Below are 18,997 nucleotides of genomic sequence, written 5' to 3' on the forward strand. Positions count from 1 at the left end.
TTCAACCATTCCTTGTGACTACAGTGTATTCTAAGAAGCATAATAGTGAAGGATGGCTAATAAATCCCGATAAATACTATTTTGTTTTCCCCATTTTAGTGTGTGTGTGTGTGTGTGTGTGTGTGTGTGTGTGTGTGTGTGTGTGCACTTGTATGAAAATGTATGTAGAGTCCTGAGGCTGGTGCTGACGTACATGACCAGTCACTCATCCACTTTGTTCATCGAGGCTAGGTGTCTCAGTTAAACCTAGAGCTTGCCCATATGATGAGTCACACCAGTCAGTTTGCTCTGGGAATCCCCTGACTTCTGAGGCTGGAATTACAGGCTACCCCTATGTCTACTGGCATTTATGTGGGGCAGTGAAGGGTATGGTGAGAAATCCCTCAGTATACACATAGGACTGATGCAGATAAAAAGCAAGTAATCTGGAGTCATGGGGACAGAGCACAGGAAATGAGAGAAATCCCTTGAGACACATGATTGTGTATCAGGCAGGTGACAGGAAGAAACACTCACCAGCCACACTAGGTTTGAGCACAAGACTGTGGCCTGACAAAGGAGCTCAGAAGGGTTTTTGTACGAAGCAAGGCAGTGGCTGGATGAAGAGTGTCACACGCACATCAGCAGGTGGAGAAAATCTCCTGAAATGCAGAAAGGATTCAAGGGTGGTCTCTGATGTCTTCCATTTATTTTGGGTCTGGGAATTCTAGCAGAGCAAGCAAGAAAGAAATAAAGGGCATATGTACTGGAAAAGAAGTAAGATTGCCTGTAATTGCAGATGATATAATCCTATAGAAAACCCCAAAGCCCACTGAACAACTACTAGAGCTAATGAATGAATTCAGTGATGTTTCAGGCTAATGAAAAAATCTTCACACTAAATGAGTAGGATTTCCCTACATTAATAAACTATCCACAAGCACCAAGAAAATAAGGTCATTTCCATTCACCAAATGACATGAAATAATTAGAAATAAATTACTCAAGGGAGTTTAAGACCTGCACACAGAAAGTATAAAATACTGAAGAAATTGAAGCTACAATAAGTATAAAGGTAGCCAGTATTCATGGATCAGGTGAATTAATATTAAAATGCCCATGATAACCAACTTGATTTACAGCTTCTGTCCAGTCCCTATAATAATTTCAGTGACTTATCTTTTTACAGAAATAGATGAAACTATTCTAAAATTTGTATAGACTCACAAAAGGACACAAGTAGCCGAAACTATTTTGAGTGATGACAAAGGTAGAATATTCACATCATCTGACTTCAAAATGTATCACAAAACTTAGTAACCAGGGCTGCATGATATTGGAAAAAAAAAAAAAACCAAAACAGACGTACAGAATAGACTAGAGGAGTTAGAAGTGAATCTATATTCATGGCCAACTAAGTTTTGAGAAAGGTACCCTAAAACACACAATGGCGAAAAGACAGTCATTTCAATAAACCATGTTGGGAAATGCTGCATATCACCATGCTGAAGAATACAAGGACTGTTATCCAATGTACAAAAATAAAGTCAAAGTGGCTAATGACCCCTGTTTAATTTCTGAAATCGTAAAACTAGTAGAAGAGAATACAGAGGGGGAAAAACTTTCATCAGAGTCATCTGGCTTTTGAATGTGGCCTGCAAAGCTGTAGGTAGATAACAACAGCAATACAGACAAAAGAGATCCACTCAACCAGGGAAATAATCAACAGAACAAAGAGGCAACCTACTGAGCAGGAGAGCATACACAAGAACCGTAAGAATGTATTCATCCAACATCCATCCACGGTGCTGCAAACCTCTAATTCCATCATGTGCAGGTAAGGATAGGAGGATTGTGAGTTCAAAGCCAGCCCGGCCTATGTAGTGAAGACTTCCCTTTCCCCCCTCAAGGATATATCAAAATATGTAAGGAATAAGGACAACTCAATATAAGAAATAAAGCAATTATTTCGCAGGCTAAGGATGTAAATGGACATTTCTCAAAAGACAGCAAGCCAACAGACCTATGAAAACCTGGTCAACCTTACTAATCAGAAATTTATCATCAGAAAATGTAAATTGAAGGTACAATGACAGATATTCTGAATCTATTAGAACAATTACCAAAAGGACAAAAAGAAAAATGGCGAGAGCTTAAGAAAGGGGACCCTTACATCTTGTTCACTGGTGGGAGTGCAGATCAATACACCATTGTGGAAATAAGTATGGTGGTTCTATTAAAAAATTAAAAATTGAATGTCATGTTATCCAGAAGTCCCACTGCTGAGCTCATATCCAAAGGAAGTACAGTCCGAATATTGGAGAGACATTTGCTTACTCATGTCCCTTGTAGCGTTATTTGATGGTCAAGCTACAGCACACCCTCAGAACTGCCAGGAAACAAAAGCTGTCAGAGCTAACATGAGAAATACCCACATCCCACCAAGCTGGATTTTAAAAATACCACTCTCAAGCAACAGATAATACATATTCTATAGGGCTATCTTTCAAACATTGAATTAAATTGACAGTTACAGAACATTCAGTAATTCAAAAGTCACATCTTTTAGAGCACACATCAAAGTTTTATCAAGAGAGAATTTACACCAGTCTAAAAATAACTCTCCATAAGTGCCTTGCCTGAAATTCTAAATATGGTCTCTGACTATAAAATGATTACTTAAAAATTAAAATAAGTACATACACAATTCATAAACAATTGAAAATTACACGACTCAGGGAAAGTTCAAACTGAATAAATAAAAGTCTGAAGTACCATAAATTATGTGAAATGCCAAATGTGAACCTAGAAAGAAAGTTATAATGTTGGTGGATTAATTAGAAAGTAAGATCATTGAAACTCTGAAGTTTTTCAAATTTCTACATTCAGCAGGGTAATGTGATACCTAAAACAAACATTGACAATAATATACAAAATAATAAAATGGAATTCTAAAGATGTCAAACAACACACAAGTTAGAAGTTTTTTAAAACAAAAAAAAACACAACAGAAAAAAATGATACTGTATAAAATACACTCTAAATACACAAATCAACTGGTCGAATCTATTAAGATATGATCAAACTGTATACTATTGATAAAGAATTCACTCAAGCATAATAACATATATATGATATGAACATACCATGGATACTACTCAGCAATTAAAAAAATTAGTGATGGATGTGACAACTTGGATGGCTCTCAAGGACTCTTCAGTAAATATTTTAATGTCTCAGTTGGTTTACATGAAATGAAAATCAAGTCATGGAAAACAGATTCAAAGTTGCCAGGTGCTGGATGCTGGGGAACAAGGAGGTAGACATGACTGCATATGAGCAATATAGTAGGTCTTTACACTGGTGGATGACTTCTGTGTCTTGATTTTGGTGGTAGTCATAAAAATTTTCATGTTTGATACAATTACACAGCTTTATCGGTCAGTACATTGCAACAATGTTGAATTTTTGATTTATATCTCCTAGTATAATTATGTTAGATGTAACCATTAAAGGACAATGGATGGAGGGCACATGAAACACCACTTATTATATTTTCCATATTCTGTGATTCTATCATTTTAAATAAAAAATTTAACAGAAAATGAAGTATAAATACATGTAACAGTATTGAAGATTATCAAAAGCTGTTTGTTCTCAAAAGAGCACACATTTTATAGCTTTTAAGTCTTAAGAACAGTCTGGAAGAATATGAAGTGTGTGAACAGAGAAAGCTAATTTGTGGTGACAAAAAATTGGAATAGCAGTTGTGTGTGGGTGGACAGTGGGTGGCTTTTTGACTAATAAGGGGCACAAATGAACTTGGTGTGTCAAAACCTGTCAAGCACAGTTCCTTAGACTTGTCCACTTCATAGCATGTAAATTACAGTCCATAAAGGCTAGCGAGAACCAGAGACAATATTCCAAAAATGATGTAATTGTTTTGAACCATTTTCTTCTACATATGATGACTGTCTCTTCCCCTACAGCAAGAGTTCTTTGAAAGTCTCTACATCCTGTACACTGTTGGCTACTCTATCTCTTTTGGCTCCTTGGCTGTGGCCATTCTCATCATTGGCTACTTCAGGTGAGTAGCTCCAAATTACTTTTCTCCCAAAAGGACTGTTCTAATGCCTATCTGTAGAAGACATCCAATGCATCCAATCTGTGTTCTCTAACCTTTTTCTGTTGAGATAGGGTCTCATGTAGCCCAGGTTGGCCTCAGATTCACTGTGTGGCTAATTGTCTTAGTTAGGGTTTTTATGGGTGTGAAGAGACACCATGACCATGGCAACTCTTTTTTTTTTTTTTTTTTTTTTTTTTTTTTTTGGTTTTTCGAGACAGGGTTTCTCTGTGTAGCTTTGCGCCTTTCCTGGAACTTGCTTTGGAGACCAGGCTGGCCTTGAACTCACAGAGATCCGCCTGCCTCTGCCTCCCGAGTGCTGGGATTAAAGGCGTGCACCACCACGCCTGGCAACCATGGCAACTCTTATAAAGAGAACACTTAATTGAGGTGGATCACTTATGGTTTCAGAGGTTCAGTCTGTTATCATCATGAAGGGAGTATGGTGATGTGCAGGCAGGTGTGGCACTGGAGCTGAGAGGGCTACATCTTACAGGCAACAGGAAGTCAACTGAAAGTCACAGTGACAGAAGCTTGAGCAAAAGAGACCTCAAAGCCTGCCCCCACAGTGACACACTTCCTCCAACAAGACCACACCTCCAAATAGTACTACTCCCTTTGGGGGCCATTTTCTTTCTAACCACCGCATTAATGATGCTCTTTCTGATCCTAATCCTCCTGCCTCCAGTTACATAGTGCTGGAAATACAGTCTAAATACCATACCTGATTTATATGGTCTTAGGGATCGAACCTAGGGCTTCATGAATGTTAGGCAAGCACTCTACCACCTGGGCTACATCCCCATTCCAATTTCCCTTTTTAGCTAATACAAGATTCTGTTGGGGATGTCTTTCTGTATGCTGTAAATGTGTTGCTCTGATTGATTGTTAAATAAAACACTGATTGGCCAGTAGCCAGGCAGGAAGTATAGTGTAGGTGGAATAAGTAGCTTGTGGCAACTTATAGATTAATAAAAATGGGTTAATTTAAGATACAAAAACTAGATAGCAAGAAACCTGTCATAGCCATACAGTTTATAAGTAATATAAGTCTCTGTGTGTTTACTTGGGTCTGAGTGGCTGCAGGAACCAGGTAGACACAGGAATACATCAGCTACAAGATTTTTTTTTTTTTTGGTGTCTGTCCTGGATCTCGTTCTGTAGACCAGGCTGGCCTAGAAGAGATCCACCTGGCTCTGCTTCCCACAGATTCTTAATGAAACATATTGTTAATTGTCTTTGAAAATCCATTTTCATGTTTTCTAAAACCTGAAAGCATCAAGTGTGTGAAGCCTTTGGGCTAATCAATCTCTAGTTCAGTATATTTGTTTGCAAAGTGGTTGGTACTGCATACAATTTAACAAACATTTTCATTCGTGGTGGAGAAACTCATTTTTTCCCAACTTATTTTGTTATTGTTGGACAAAAGTATGTTTGATATCAGCACATGAAACAGTATTACATTTGTGACCCATAAAATTCCATATAATTTAAGTTGACACAAAATTATGACCAACACAATTGAACCACACAAGAGAGCAGCATGTATAGGATGGTCATACTACCATACCTACAGTTGTGAGTCCAGGAATTGACGAAAGAAGGGGTAGGGGCTATAAGTGTCTCGAGGGAGGACACAGTAATTTGCATAATGCCAACCAGTGTGTAATGGTTTTGGAGGGTAGACAAGGGAGAAGGAATGTCTCCGACTGAGACCTCAAGTGATACCTAAGTATAGGGTGTAGGCAAAGAACAGACATGGTAGGAGTCATCAAACCCATGTGTGAGTCAAGGAACCTTGTTATCTGAGAATTCAGGATTTCTTTTCTGACATCCCAATTCATTTAGTGAACTTGTAACAGACTCTTACTGTTGGAATTCAAGTTAAGAGAGGAAAAGAAAAGAGAAGAGAAGAGGAGAGAGAGAGAGAGAGAGAGAGAGAGAGAGAGAGAGAGAGAGAGAGCACACTGTATTGATACTGTAGTATAGCATAGCAGGAATTGGATCGCAATGATGGTAGGTCAGAATATATTTGAAATGAATACTCATAAAGTTACATTTCAATTTGAGACTCAAGTCATTTCTGCAAGAAACCTAATCATGACTTTTCACATTTGAGTTTACCATGTTTTCCTTTAGCAGGGAGGTGTTTGGGCTTGTTGGGCATTATTTTCTTCCTCTGTCGTAATTTTATCCAATCTAAACAATAAACCTTTTCTCTGCACAGACGTTTGCACTGCACTAGGAACTATATCCACCTGCATCTGTTTGTGTCCTTCATGCTGAGAGCCGTGAGCATCTTTGTCAAGGACAGAGTGGCCCAGGCTCACCTAGGAATAGAGGCACTGCAGTCTCTGGTGATGCAGGGTGACCTTCAGAACTTCATTGGAGGACCATCTGTGGACAAATCTCAGTATGTACGTGTTCTCATTTTCTCTGACTACAGAATTTTTTAAAATTAGTTCCATTTCATATTCCACTAAACATTAACTTGTATTGGGATCTATCTATCTATCTGTCTATCTATCTATCTATCTATCTATCTATCTATCTATCTATCTATCTATCTATCTATCATCTATCTATGTATCTATGTATCTACCTATGTATGTATATATGTATGTATGTATGTATTTATCTATCTATCTATCTATCTATCTATCTATCTATCTATCTATCTATCTGTCTCCTCTTGTGTAATCACTCATTTGGACTCATTCTTCAAGAACATCCTGCAAAATGCACAATTGCAATGGAATTTGATGTATGAACCACAGTGGCTCTTATGGGTACCTTCAAAAGTAAAATCTCATCAGCAAATACAGACGTGTGGGATGTAAAAGGCTACCACATTCAGTTCCCTTGCTGTATCCTTGAAGTCTTGTGCCAACAGAAAACTCCAAGGCATGAGACTCTTCTCTAAATGCCTCAGTCTTAGAGGTTAGAGTCACACAGTCGTTCAGTCAAGTTGATCATGGGAGATAATCAACTTAGATTGGCACCTGGCACTTAGTTATGGTAGTGGATTGATTTCCTCCACAAGCCCAGTGAATGGCCGCCTGGATCTCCATTTCCCTTTGACTTTGTGGTCCTGCTGTGTGATCCTGGCCTGGCCTGTGATTTGGTTTCTCCAGCATTGTGGAATGAAGTGACAGTGAACGGGGTGAAGCAGGTTCTGTGAGGGAGTCTGGCAAGGGTGAACTGAGCTCATTTCAGATCAGCAGAACTATGAGCCCTTCTATCAGATGTGAAATGTTTGCTCTTTCCAGTCATTAACGTTTGGTGCAATTTATTTTGCTGTAGTAGTCACATGAAAAGCCTGGAATGAAACAAATTCATCATAGAAACATGACTAATAGTAATATTTTTCCTCATTTTTTATCCTATTTTTTTTCTGATGATCATATGTCATTTTTATAAAAATAAAGAATTATGAAATTTGGTAACTACTAAAGTAAAGAAATATCTTACTTTAAAAACAGATCAAGTTGGTAGTTTGTAGAGTCCTATGTTAAGACAACTTGATTCTGCTCTCTTCAACATTCTTAGCTTTCTCCTGAATGAAGACATTTCTGATTATCAGAAGGTAAATAGAAGAACTGTTTTTTATTCTTGAATAAAATGCCCTAATTCAATGCAATTCTGGTTCATTTGCCACAGGTCGGGTGCAAGATTGCTGTTGTGATGTTTATTTATTTCTTGGCTACAAACTATTATTGGATCCTGGTGGAAGGTCTCTACCTGCATAACTTAATCTTTGTGTCTTTCTTTTCGGACACCAAATACCTGTGGGGCTTCATCTTGATAGGCTGGGGTAAGCACTGACGTCACCTTTCCTCTGACTGGCTATGGAATTGAGTGTATTGCGCCTTGTCCATCACGAGCATTCCTTCAGCCGTTTCCCTAAAATAATCCCGCCCATCTTACCTTATTACGTTTCTTTTGTCTCATTGTTCTGTTAATGAAACACATTTAATGAACTTCTCAAACTTAAATTGTGGTTAGTGTTCCTAGACCAAGTTCTCACTAGAACTCTGTGGAGGAAGTTGGAAAGGACACATTATTAGCTGTATGTGTTCCAACCTTCCAGGCCCATGCCTTATGCCTTGTCTGCTCTGTCGATGTTTTCTTCCTAACAGTTTTGGAGTTTGGATTTATAAGCTACAACAGTGTACCTCTGATTTGTGTTTCTAGGCCAAATAATGAGAATGTTAGAAAAGCATCTATAGTACTGTTTTGACTGCATTTAACACAGAAAGTTACAAACTAATTCTGGAGCCTTTCCATTCTTGGAAGGTGATTATTCAAATTACTTTTCAGTAGAGTAAATTTAAAAAACATGATATTCAGCTCACATTCCACAAATTACTTACCAGTACCGGGCAATTACTGGATCAGGTAGAATCTCAACAAGAGACAGAAAAAAGAATACTGTGGACTTGTTAAAATTTCAGGGAAAGGAAACCCCGAGGTGGTTAAAAGAGAAGCACCTGGAGATTGAACAGTTGTAGACAGACCTAAGTTGCAACTTTAGTATTTGAATTATGAGTAGGAGAAAGGTATTAATGTCTCAGGATTAAATTGGAAGACTTGTTTTTTCCCATCCTAATGAAGCAGGAGCATTTCCCTTTGCTCATTTTGCCTTAAAACTGTTACAGCATCTGGAAATGTGAACTAAGGAAAAGGAAACTGGTTCACTCACTGAAGGCTTTTAGGACTGACAAGACATCAGCTGACTGTAATGCTGTCGTAATTTTGAAATGGTGTTTATGGGTAAAGTTTTGCCTGTGAACCCAGCTCGCTTCTTTCCTTTTATGAATTTCTACATCGATTGTGTGCACTACAAATTTATTTTTCTCTAATTTCTTATGGTTTGATAATGAACAGACTCAGACCCTCTCACCAGCTCTTTTTTTGGGCTCTTGCCACTCAGTGCAGTCTGTTTTGCTCAGTTCAAGTTGGGAGTTCACAATGAAACCTGGGAGACTTGATTTCAGATCTTCCAATGGGGGAAAGAAGAAAGGGTAAAAGTGGCTTGTTTCTAGCAGACTTTCATGCAAGCAGAGGATTCTAACTTTCCTTTACAACTTTTGTTAATTTGCTCACAATGATCTTGTCATTGGGATGACAAGGCAGTAAATAAGCACAGTCCTTTGCGATCTCTATTTCCTGAGGGAGATTTAAGAATGCTCATTAAAGTACATAGGATCTTCACAGACATGGATATGGAGCATCTTTTACCCAAAATTAGCTTGATTTCATTAGCACTATCCCACATGACAATAAATTCTGCAGCTAGTCTATCTTCTGACTCTCTCTTTGCGACTCGAGTCTTTAAAAGATATTCTGGGGCAGTGGTTCTCAACCTTCCTGATGCTGTGACCCTTTGATGCAGTTCCTCATGCTGTGCTGACCCCCAACCATAACATAATTTGGTTGCTACTTCATAACTGTAATTTTGCTACTGTTATGAGTCGTAATGTAAATATTTGATATTCAGGTTATCTGATATGTCCTTGTGAAAGGGCTTCTTGACCCACCAGAGGGGTCACAACCCACAGGTTGAGAAATGCTGTTCTAGGGCATATTTAATGAGAAGATTCCTGGCTCTGAAAGCAAAACTCTTTTTAAAAAGTACCTATCTACATCCGGTTGATTGATAGATTATGCTGTTCTCATATCTCAGAAACCGAGAGACTGATTTTATTTTCACAAATCCATTCTTCAAATGCTTACAAGCATGACATCTGCTTTGCAAAGTGGAAAACATTCAGAGAATCCAAGTGCATATTTTCTCTCAGTGACATGATTTGTCAGCTTTATTGTAGAAGGGAACTTAGTTGTTTCCTTCTATCACTCATTTAAACTCTCTTCAGCTAGGCAAGTACCTAGAAATCTAGTGATACACTATTTACACTGGTTTTTAAAACAATAATTTTAAACAGTGCATTGAAAAAAAAGTTAAAATCTGAAGAGGAACCAATGCCTATCTGATCATTTCTGGATTAAAGACAAGTATTAACCTGACCACTTTTTATAAGATTTAACCATAAAGATGTAGAGACGGGGGAGGAGAGGTTGATCAACAGTTAAGAGCACAGGTTATTCTTCCAGAGTACCTTAGTTCAATTCCTAGTACCCACATCAGGTGGCTCACAACAGCCTGTGACTCCCGCTCCTAGGGGTCCAATGCCTCCGGCCTCTGTAGGTACCACATACACATGGCACACACTTTCACACAAACATAGCCACACAATTAAAAATGAACTTCTAAGAATGATGTAGAGGGGAATAAAAGGAAGCAATGAGCCTCTCTCGTTCGTCCTAACACATCCTTACTTTTCCCTGTCCTGATCCCACTTCTCCCACGAATGATGTTTTATTCTTCTGTCCGTTTATTCCCTCATCTACATATCCTTCTGCACTTTAATTTTGTATTTAAAAGGTTTTGCTTTTAGTTTTTACTATTATGAATATGGTATTTAACTTTTATATACTTCATCTTCAACTGTCCAAAGAGGTGCCAATGCCTGCTTATTATTATAAAAGCTCTTATCCTGGGTTGTCATCCCTTCAATGTAGAAAATATTTCACATTCTGTGTTTTTTGAAAGTCATCGGCAGGTATAAACATTTCATCACCTGTATGTAATGTGTTACATGTATATAATGTGACCTCAGTCTAGAAAATAGTTTTCAATTGTTCATTGGGTGGTAAAGTAAATACAGAAGTATTTGTTAACATCCCTGTCTTAGTTCATTTTATGTTGCTATAACAAAGAAGCTGAACCTCACAACTCCAGGGAGCTGTCTAGTAAAGAGGACCCTAAGAAAGACACAGGGATTGCCCAATGACAGAGCATGGATGAGATTTGCACGAGCAAACTGGACGTGAGGGAGGTAATGAAGGGCAAGGGTCAGGGGAAAGAGAGTTTAGGGGAGTGGGAGATCCCAGCTGGATCAGGAACAGAGTGGGAGAACAAGGAAAGAGATACCATGATAAATGAAGACCCCATAGGAATAGAGAGGTTTCTAGAAATCCACAAAGATATCTCCACAATAGACTACTGGCAATGGTCGAGAGAAAGCCCGAACTGACCTACTCTGGTGATCGGATCTCCGAACACCCTAACTGTTGTGATAGAACTCTCATCCAATGACTGAGGGAAGCGGATGTAGAGATCCACGGCCAGGCCCCAGGTGGACCTCTTGGAGTCCAATTGGAGAGAGAGAGAGAGAGAGAGAGAGAGAGAGAGAGAGAGAGAGAGAGAGAGAGAGAGAGAGAAAGGGATTGTATGAGCGAGAGATGTTGAGACCATGATTGGAAAAAGCACAGGGGCAAATAGCCAAACTAGTGGAAACACACGAACTATGAACCAATAGCTGAGGAGCCCCCATGGAACTGGATCAGGCCCTCTGGATAAGTGAGATAGTCGATTAGCTTGAACTGTTTAGGAGGCCCCCAGGCAGTGGGACCAGGACCTGTCCTTAGTGCATGAGCTGGCTGTTTGGAGCCTGGGGCCTATGCTGGGACACTTTGCTCAGCCTGGGTGAAGAGAGGAGGGGATTGGACCTGCCTTGACTGAATCTACCAGGCTGAGCTGAATCCCCAGGGGAGACCTTGCCTTGGAGGAGGCGTGAATGGGGGGTAGATTGGGGGAAGGTGGGGGGGGAGGACAGGGGGAATCCGTGACTGATATGTAAAATCAAATTAATTATAAAATTAACAAACAAACAAACAAACAAACAAAAAACAAAGAAGCTGAAGCTTCTAGTAAGGAATAAACAGAAGTCAGCAAACGATTCTGGAGGTTGGAGAGCATCGGCTTCTGGTGCAGGCTTCATGGAGTGGCCGATTGCGTGTTATGTAAGAGAGAGCGATGCTGAGAGAGGAAACAGAAGAGAGCCAAGGATACCAGGCTCTCTTTATAATACCTCTTTTCTGAGCAGTCAGTTCGGTCCCACTTCTTCCGGGAGGTGCTTCTGTTAGGAGCCAAAAGAAAGGACAAAGCCTCAGTCTTCCTGACCTTAAAACCTGCTGGTAGCTTCTCCTTGCCGTCCACTTTAGAATGCAAACAGTGTAATGTTCTTAAGCCCACGGCCTCTCCCAGCTTTTCTCTGCCCTCACTGCTCCACTCCTTGGAAGCAGGTGTCTGTGCATCGAGAGGCAGAGTGTACCACCCTCTGCATGATTATGGCTTTGGGAATCCCAATCCCCTCCAAATGAGGTTTCCCCTTCCGTCCCTGCCGTGAAAACTTGACCAAACGTCATCATTTTCAGATCTCCAGGGGCCATTTGCCCTTTATGTTGTCACTTCTCAAACTGATGAGTGTAGGTGTAACCAACCTTCTTATTAAATAAGAACCACAGAACCAATGCAAAGAAGAAAGCCAAGAGGTCAGAGCTAAGAGCTAAAACCTTACCCTTCCTCCTGCGGTGGTCCTACCTCTCCGAACCAGACCTACCCCTGTGTTAAAGTCTTTATATAGAGTTCCTGTCCTGCCTTCTCATTGGTTGTAAACCCAACCACATGACCGCCTCCTCACGGCCTGTCTGTATAGGCCTCCAGGTTTTCTATGATTGGTATTGAAATTAAAGGCATGTGTATCCAATACTGGCTGTATCCCTGGACACACAGAGACTTATCTAACTCTGCCTACCAAGTGCTGGGATTACAATCGTACACCACCACTGCCCTGCTTTCCTATGGCTTGCTAATAACTCTGACCCCCGGGCAACTTTATTTATTAACATACAAATAACATTTTAATACAAATAAAATATCACCATAGATGAGATGGCGTTAGGTGCACTTGTCTTAATCACAACGCTTTCTGTGTGTCTATTTTTCTCTCTTAACTGCTAATATTACAGGCATGTGAGAAAAAAAAAAAAATCCTTGATCTGAAAGTAAATACAGGTTCCAAACCTCTTTCTTGTTACAGGATTTCCAGCGGTGTTTGTTATGGCTTGGGCGGTGGTACGAGCCACTCTGGCTGACACCAGGTGAGTGGAAATCAGAACGCGGGTGGGGGTGGGGGTTTCTGCGGACGGAGGCTGTCATGTGGTTGTTGTTCCTGACACTGTTGTCCTTTGGGGAAGTCACATGAAGTTGCCTGTGTGCGGTGGTAGATTAACGCATTGCCCCGCAGCTGTTTACCTCCTAGGTCAGAGAACAGAGAGGCTCACAGAATAGATTCAGATGTTGAACTTTGCGTTTTATGTAATCTAAAGAACTATAACGATCAAAACGTGTCTATGCCCATCATTCTTAACATTCCACATTCAACTTCTGAGTTTGCTTTTGCATGTTTGTGTGTGTGTGATGCCAAGGCTTGAACTGAGGGCCTTGTGCTTTCTAGGCACACAGTCTAGCACTGAAATACACCTTCAGTCCTAAGCTATTGGAAATACAAAAGAAGTCTCTTCCAGTCTTAAAATTCTTTTTCCCTCTCTTTTTTTTGGGGGGGTGGGGTTAGGGGGACTTTTCAAGACAGGAATTTTCTGGGTTAGCCTTGGCTGTTGTGGAGCTCACTCTATTAACTGGGCTGGACTCGAACTCAGAGAGCCACCTGCCTCTGCCTCCTGAGTGCTGGGATTAAAGGCGTGCGCCACCACTGCCCGGCCCCGTCTTAAAATTCTATCAACTGTTATTAGACTAGGAGAAGCTAAACCAACTGATAAAATTGCAGGATCAGTGCTTTCTGTTTCCTGGTTTTTATGTACTTACAAAACAGGTAACACTTTATAAGACCCTGGCGACGGTGAGTTTTAAATACCAGCCAACTTGCTGCCACTTAAAATCCCTGGAGAAGAGAGCTCGTATTGAAGAACTGTCTAGGTTAGGTTGGTCTGGGAGCATGTCGGTGGAGGATGATCTTAATGGATATGGGAAGACCTGACGACTGTGGGCAGCACAATTCCTTAGGCAGGGGTCCTGAACTGTGTAAGACAGAGAGGAAAGCGAGCCCGAGTGGCTAGCAAACAAACAGGCAGCATGGGTGCTTCTGTTTCTTTCGGACTGGGGCTGTGATGTGACACTAGCTGATTGAGTTCCTGCCTTGGGTTGCCCTCATTAAGGGACTGTAACCTAGAAATGGAAGCCAAATAAACCCCTTCCTCCCTAGTTGCTTCTTATAGGGGCATCTTATGGCAGCAACAGAAGCAGACTTGCTTTGTTCCTGCTTCATTTAGAGGAGATAAGGGATGCCAGTGAGTGGGGGGGGGGGGGGGGGGGAGGGGGACGGGACCTGTAACTCCTTTGTTCTACGTTAGCTTCGTCATTCGGAAGGAAACGTGGGTTGTGCAGTAGAAAAGGCAGCAAAAAGATGCACTCAAACATCTAGGATTTGTATACTCTCCAGGACCAGCCCCTCTTGTCTCCTCTATTTTTACTGAATATGGTGGAGAGGGAGGGAGAAGTGGGAGGGGAAGGGCTGGCTTACTCACTATGATAGGATGGTACAGGTTTCCAATGTTGGTGTACAAAGTCCTACTTTCCAGTCAAACACTCGAGCCTGAAACTACAATATTCAGAAATTCATTCCCTAGAGTGTTAAAAATCTATTTAAAAATCTCCGAACAGAGTTGAGTTCCTCAGCTGTGTATGATGTGGACTGTTGAAAAATTAATTTAAAATAAGAAGTCATAGCATTTTATTGAAAGTGTCTGAAATCTCACTTGCCTCTCTTATTATGTCAAAAAGAAAATTTGAAATTTTGACACTCTAACCCACCGGAGTCAATGCTTTTGATTCATTTAGAGAGAGCTGATGTTGACCTACTTCCCAAAATAATGATTTCTGTAGAGTTGGAACTGCATGATTGAATCCCGTGTGTTAGGAGACATGATGCTAAAACGATAGTGAGGCAGAGAGAAAAGATTGTGAAGATGTTATCCAATGCTAAAAACTGAAATGAAAATGTATGGAATCCAAAAGCCTTGTAGCTGGTACATCAAGACTTTTGTTATAGCTGAAGGATTTTGAGGGTAGTGTGAGCCTTGATGTGTGCAACTTAGCAACACTCTTTGATCTTTCTTGTCTACTGAAGAATGTGAAAGAGGGATGCCGGTACATAATGCTGAAAATGTTCAACTCAGTGTTCAGTGTGCAAGTCTAACAATTCTGTGTCTTGATTTCCATTCTGTTAGGATTCCAAGTTCACTGGCTGTGCAGACTTCAGCTGGGAGGGACAGAATTAGTTTGACGCAGGGGTTTTGTTGATCTCTCTGTTACAGTCTTGCAACATACATGTGGGACTGATACATTTTGGTATCAACAAGGAAATCTATATATGCAATTTTATATGTACATTCTAAAGGAACATAAAATTGCACAGCAGCATATAAATTACATTTTTTTGGAGAGAGAAGTGGGTTAGTGTTTTGGTTCCATTTATTGCTCCTGTGATGAAAATACCAGACCAAAGCAAATTAAGCAGGATTTATTTTGGGTCACAGTTTGAGGTATGGTCCATCATGGCTGAGAAGTCATGGAGGCAGGGCATGAGGTGGCGGGTCATGGTTTTGTGGTCCGGGTGCAGAGAAGGATGAATGCGGATGCTCTGCTTGCTGCTATCTTCTTTTTATTCAGTTCAGGACCCTCACATACTGAATGGTCCCACTCATATTTAGGATGGGGCTCCAGAAATTGATCACCCATTGAGAAATGCACAGACATGACTAGAGGTTTGTCTTTTAGGTGATTTTAGATCATGTCATCCTGATAATCAGTATCAGTCATCACAGCTTTCTGTTACTGTGACAAAAATACTCAAGACAATCAACTTAAAAAATAGGAGAAAGTTCAGATTGGACTCTCAGAGGTTTTGACCCATGATTGTTTGGCCTTGTTGGGCCTATATAGTTCATCACAATGAGAAGGGGCTGTTCGCTTTATGGTGTCTGGGAATCAAAAGGAAAGGGGGTTGAGACTCCTAATTTCTCCCTCAAAGGCATTCTCCAACAGTTCAACTTCCTTCCACTAGACCCCACCTTGTAGAGATCCTGCCACCTCCCAGTAATGCCAGACAAAGCCTTTAACACATGGAAAGTAATTTAAGATCCAAAATACAGCAATGAGAAAAAGTAAGAATATGATGCTGGTATTCATTTAGAAATGTACAGGCACTGTCCGCATATTTAATAAAATAAGGAGAGAATGTGGGGAAGATCAGAGTGTCTCAGTATAGCCGATGTCTTCTATTTTTATGATTTTTGAAGTGAGAATGTATTACTTGTACATGAAAACTATACTCTAAAAACATACAGTTGTAGATAGGGACTGAAAATATTTCACCTTTTAAAAATTGTTGAAATAGCATTTTATCATCTATAAGGTATTCATAAAGTACAAATTCTTGATAAGTTTATCATGCAGAATTTGAAAAATTAACATTACATTTCCCCCAATTCTTTATATCATTTACTATTGGTATAATCAATACTGAATTTTGTCTGGGTAGAAAGAAATGGAAGACTTTCATTTACATGTCTTTAAGTTTAAACAGTTGCTTCAAGTGTTAGCTTAAACTTTCAAGTAGAAGTAATTTAAAAAATCCCTCTGTAATATTTAATCTAGTGTATGGCTTTTACCAGTACAAGCCAGATTAGGCGAGGTTGAGTTAAACTTATTTTGGATTCAATTTATGTCATTTCAATAAAACAAATATTTAATGGCCATCTGTATTCTATATAGTCTGGGCATTTGGGATACCTCACAACACCCTGTCATCTCCCCACACTGATCTCTGACAGTGTGTTACTTAAATCTTCCTGAGGGATTAGGAACTAATTGCAATGAATAGCTAAATTGTGGGGTATTTTTGCCAATGCTATTAACATAATCTGTCGATGTTAAAGATGCAAATCATGGATCACACACAGATATGAAATGAACACCTGCCAAAATGTTTAACTCCCTGTTCAATGAAGAGTAACTAGGAAGATGTTAAATTGGTTCAAATGAGACATGAATGAACCACTTATATTCATGAAAATTAATACTGAAGGTTTACAAGTAAATATAAAAACTAGTCAAGAGAACACTAATGAGTTACAGTCCATCAACAAAGCTGAGTTCTTATTTCTGTGATAAGAATCATCTGTGTTCAGTTTTCTGTTGTATTTCTATAGATAATAAGCTATGAAATAAAATTGCTCTAACTTCTGAAAAAGATAGATTTTTTTTGCCAAAATTTTTTAAATTATTATGTCTTATTTTGATGCTAATAAAAGCAAAGTGCTATTGTGCCACACTTAGGTAACTTTTTTTTTTTTTTTTTTTTTTTTGTGGCTGTAGAAACAAGGTCTTGACCTGATTACTGTAGAAGTAACTTCCTTATATTATAACACTCATGTACAGGCTTCTTCATGGTAAGGAAATCAGGACTTATAATGTGTTTTCAGTGGTTTGGATACTTCAGGATCAGAATCTTAAAAATGTTTTTGTTTCTCCAAAAGAAGAAGCTGGGGCTAGAGTTGATTCTCATTTATTTGTTTGGCCAAATTTATTCATTAAGCTTTCTTTCTCTTTTTCCCTTCCTTCCTTCCTTCCTTCCTTCCTTCCTTCCTTCCTTCCTTCCTTCCTTCCTTCCTTCCTTCCTTCTTCCCTCTCTTCTTCCCTTCCTTTCTTTTGCACCTCAGGTGTTGGGAACTTAGTGCTGGAGACCGGTGGATTTACCAGGCTCCAATCTTAGCTGCTATTGGGGTAAGTTTAAAAGTTTATGTAGCTTCAATAAATAATAAACAAACAAATAAAATCGCCACTAAAACTCTGGGCAAGTTTGCCTGTTGCTTTACTGTACACTGGGTTTTTAGGAACTTTTACACCTATCACATTAGCTGGGAGAGTCAGGGCTAGGGGTCAGCCTCTATTTGTGGCTGTCATTGGGTCTGGTGCAGACACTGGTTGCTGTTCTTTGAATCAGGGTAACCAGGTGGCACCTGGGAGCAATTCTGAGGCTTCATTACACATGTGAATATTTACACGTGCAAGGATTTATAAGGCTCGAAATTACAGCCTCCTTTTCATCAATTGCTTCCGGAGTTAGTGTTCTCAATACCTATTGGTAAATGGAGGTGGTGAGAAGCGAAATGCAGAATAACAGCAGAGCAGAGGAATTTGGGGAAAGAAGAGTGATGGTGAGATCCTCTCTAGAGCCTTGTCTGACTCTTCTGTTTGTCTTGCTTGCTTCATGGACATGGGCCGGGTCCTCCAAAAGAGATGCCCTACAAGACCCTGTCTACAACGTAATAGAGAAAAAGGCTAGAGCTGGCGTGTACTGCATGAGACCCAGGTGCCTGAATGTTTCTACTGTGTATTGCGTCTGGGTTGCCAAGGAAAACAAAATTACACATCTGGGCCAACAAGACTCAGCAAAATGCTTACTTTTCACTTTCCCGGATTTCTCCATGGTATCAGTTTCTCTGGTTTGATGAAGAAATTATGCTAGCTTATATTCACTTCTTTTTGTATGTAATACAAGATGATGCACGTCCTAAAAACACACATGCTAGATAGATGTTAACACATTAGAAAGTAATTTAAAGGCCCAATGACTACTTTGCCTTTCTTTGATCATGTTTCTCTCTCTGACCCTCCCTCCCCCCATTTCCCTTCTTCCTGTCCCCTCCCTGCTTCCCTTACAAGTGTCATTCACTTTCCCTGGGACCTGGGACCATACTGTATCCAGATGGGCAGCTGTTCATATGTCTAGGCACTTCTAGACAATCAGTAGGAGTTTATGTTGCTTATGGGAAAACTGCTTAAAGAATAGTCGTGCAGGTCAAAAAGTACCTTTCCCCGAGGCCTGTGGATGTTGTTGCTTAGAGAGGGAAACGAAACGGTGCAGGGATAGTTCAGGAGGGCGGTTTGAACCTTGCCATTGGATTGTC

General features: G+C 40.0%; 1 protein-coding gene across 2 annotated transcripts in view; it reads left to right on the top strand.

Annotated features, from left to right (window-relative positions):
* Pth2r (parathyroid hormone 2 receptor) overlaps positions 1-18,997 on the top strand; it is a 76,011-nt gene that overhangs the window by 29,330 nt on the left and 27,684 nt on the right. For both annotated transcript variants that reach the window (XM_052749704.1, XM_052749703.1), the window contains exons 5-9: positions 3,969-4,066; positions 6,330-6,519; positions 7,763-7,916; positions 13,048-13,108; positions 17,747-17,810. In XM_052749704.1, coding sequence (XP_052605664.1) covers positions 3,969-4,066; positions 6,330-6,519; positions 7,763-7,916; positions 13,048-13,108; positions 17,747-17,810 — 567 coding nt within the window. The remainder of the gene's footprint in view (positions 1-3,968; positions 4,067-6,329; positions 6,520-7,762; positions 7,917-13,047; positions 13,109-17,746; positions 17,811-18,997) is intronic.

The sequence above is a fragment of the Peromyscus californicus genome, unplaced genomic scaffold (genome assembly GCF_007827085.1).
Source record: "Peromyscus californicus insignis strain IS unplaced genomic scaffold, ASM782708v3 Scaffold_21__1_contigs__length_65335640, whole genome shotgun sequence".
In the NCBI taxonomy this organism is placed as follows: Eukaryota; Metazoa; Chordata; class Mammalia; order Rodentia; family Cricetidae; genus Peromyscus; species Peromyscus californicus.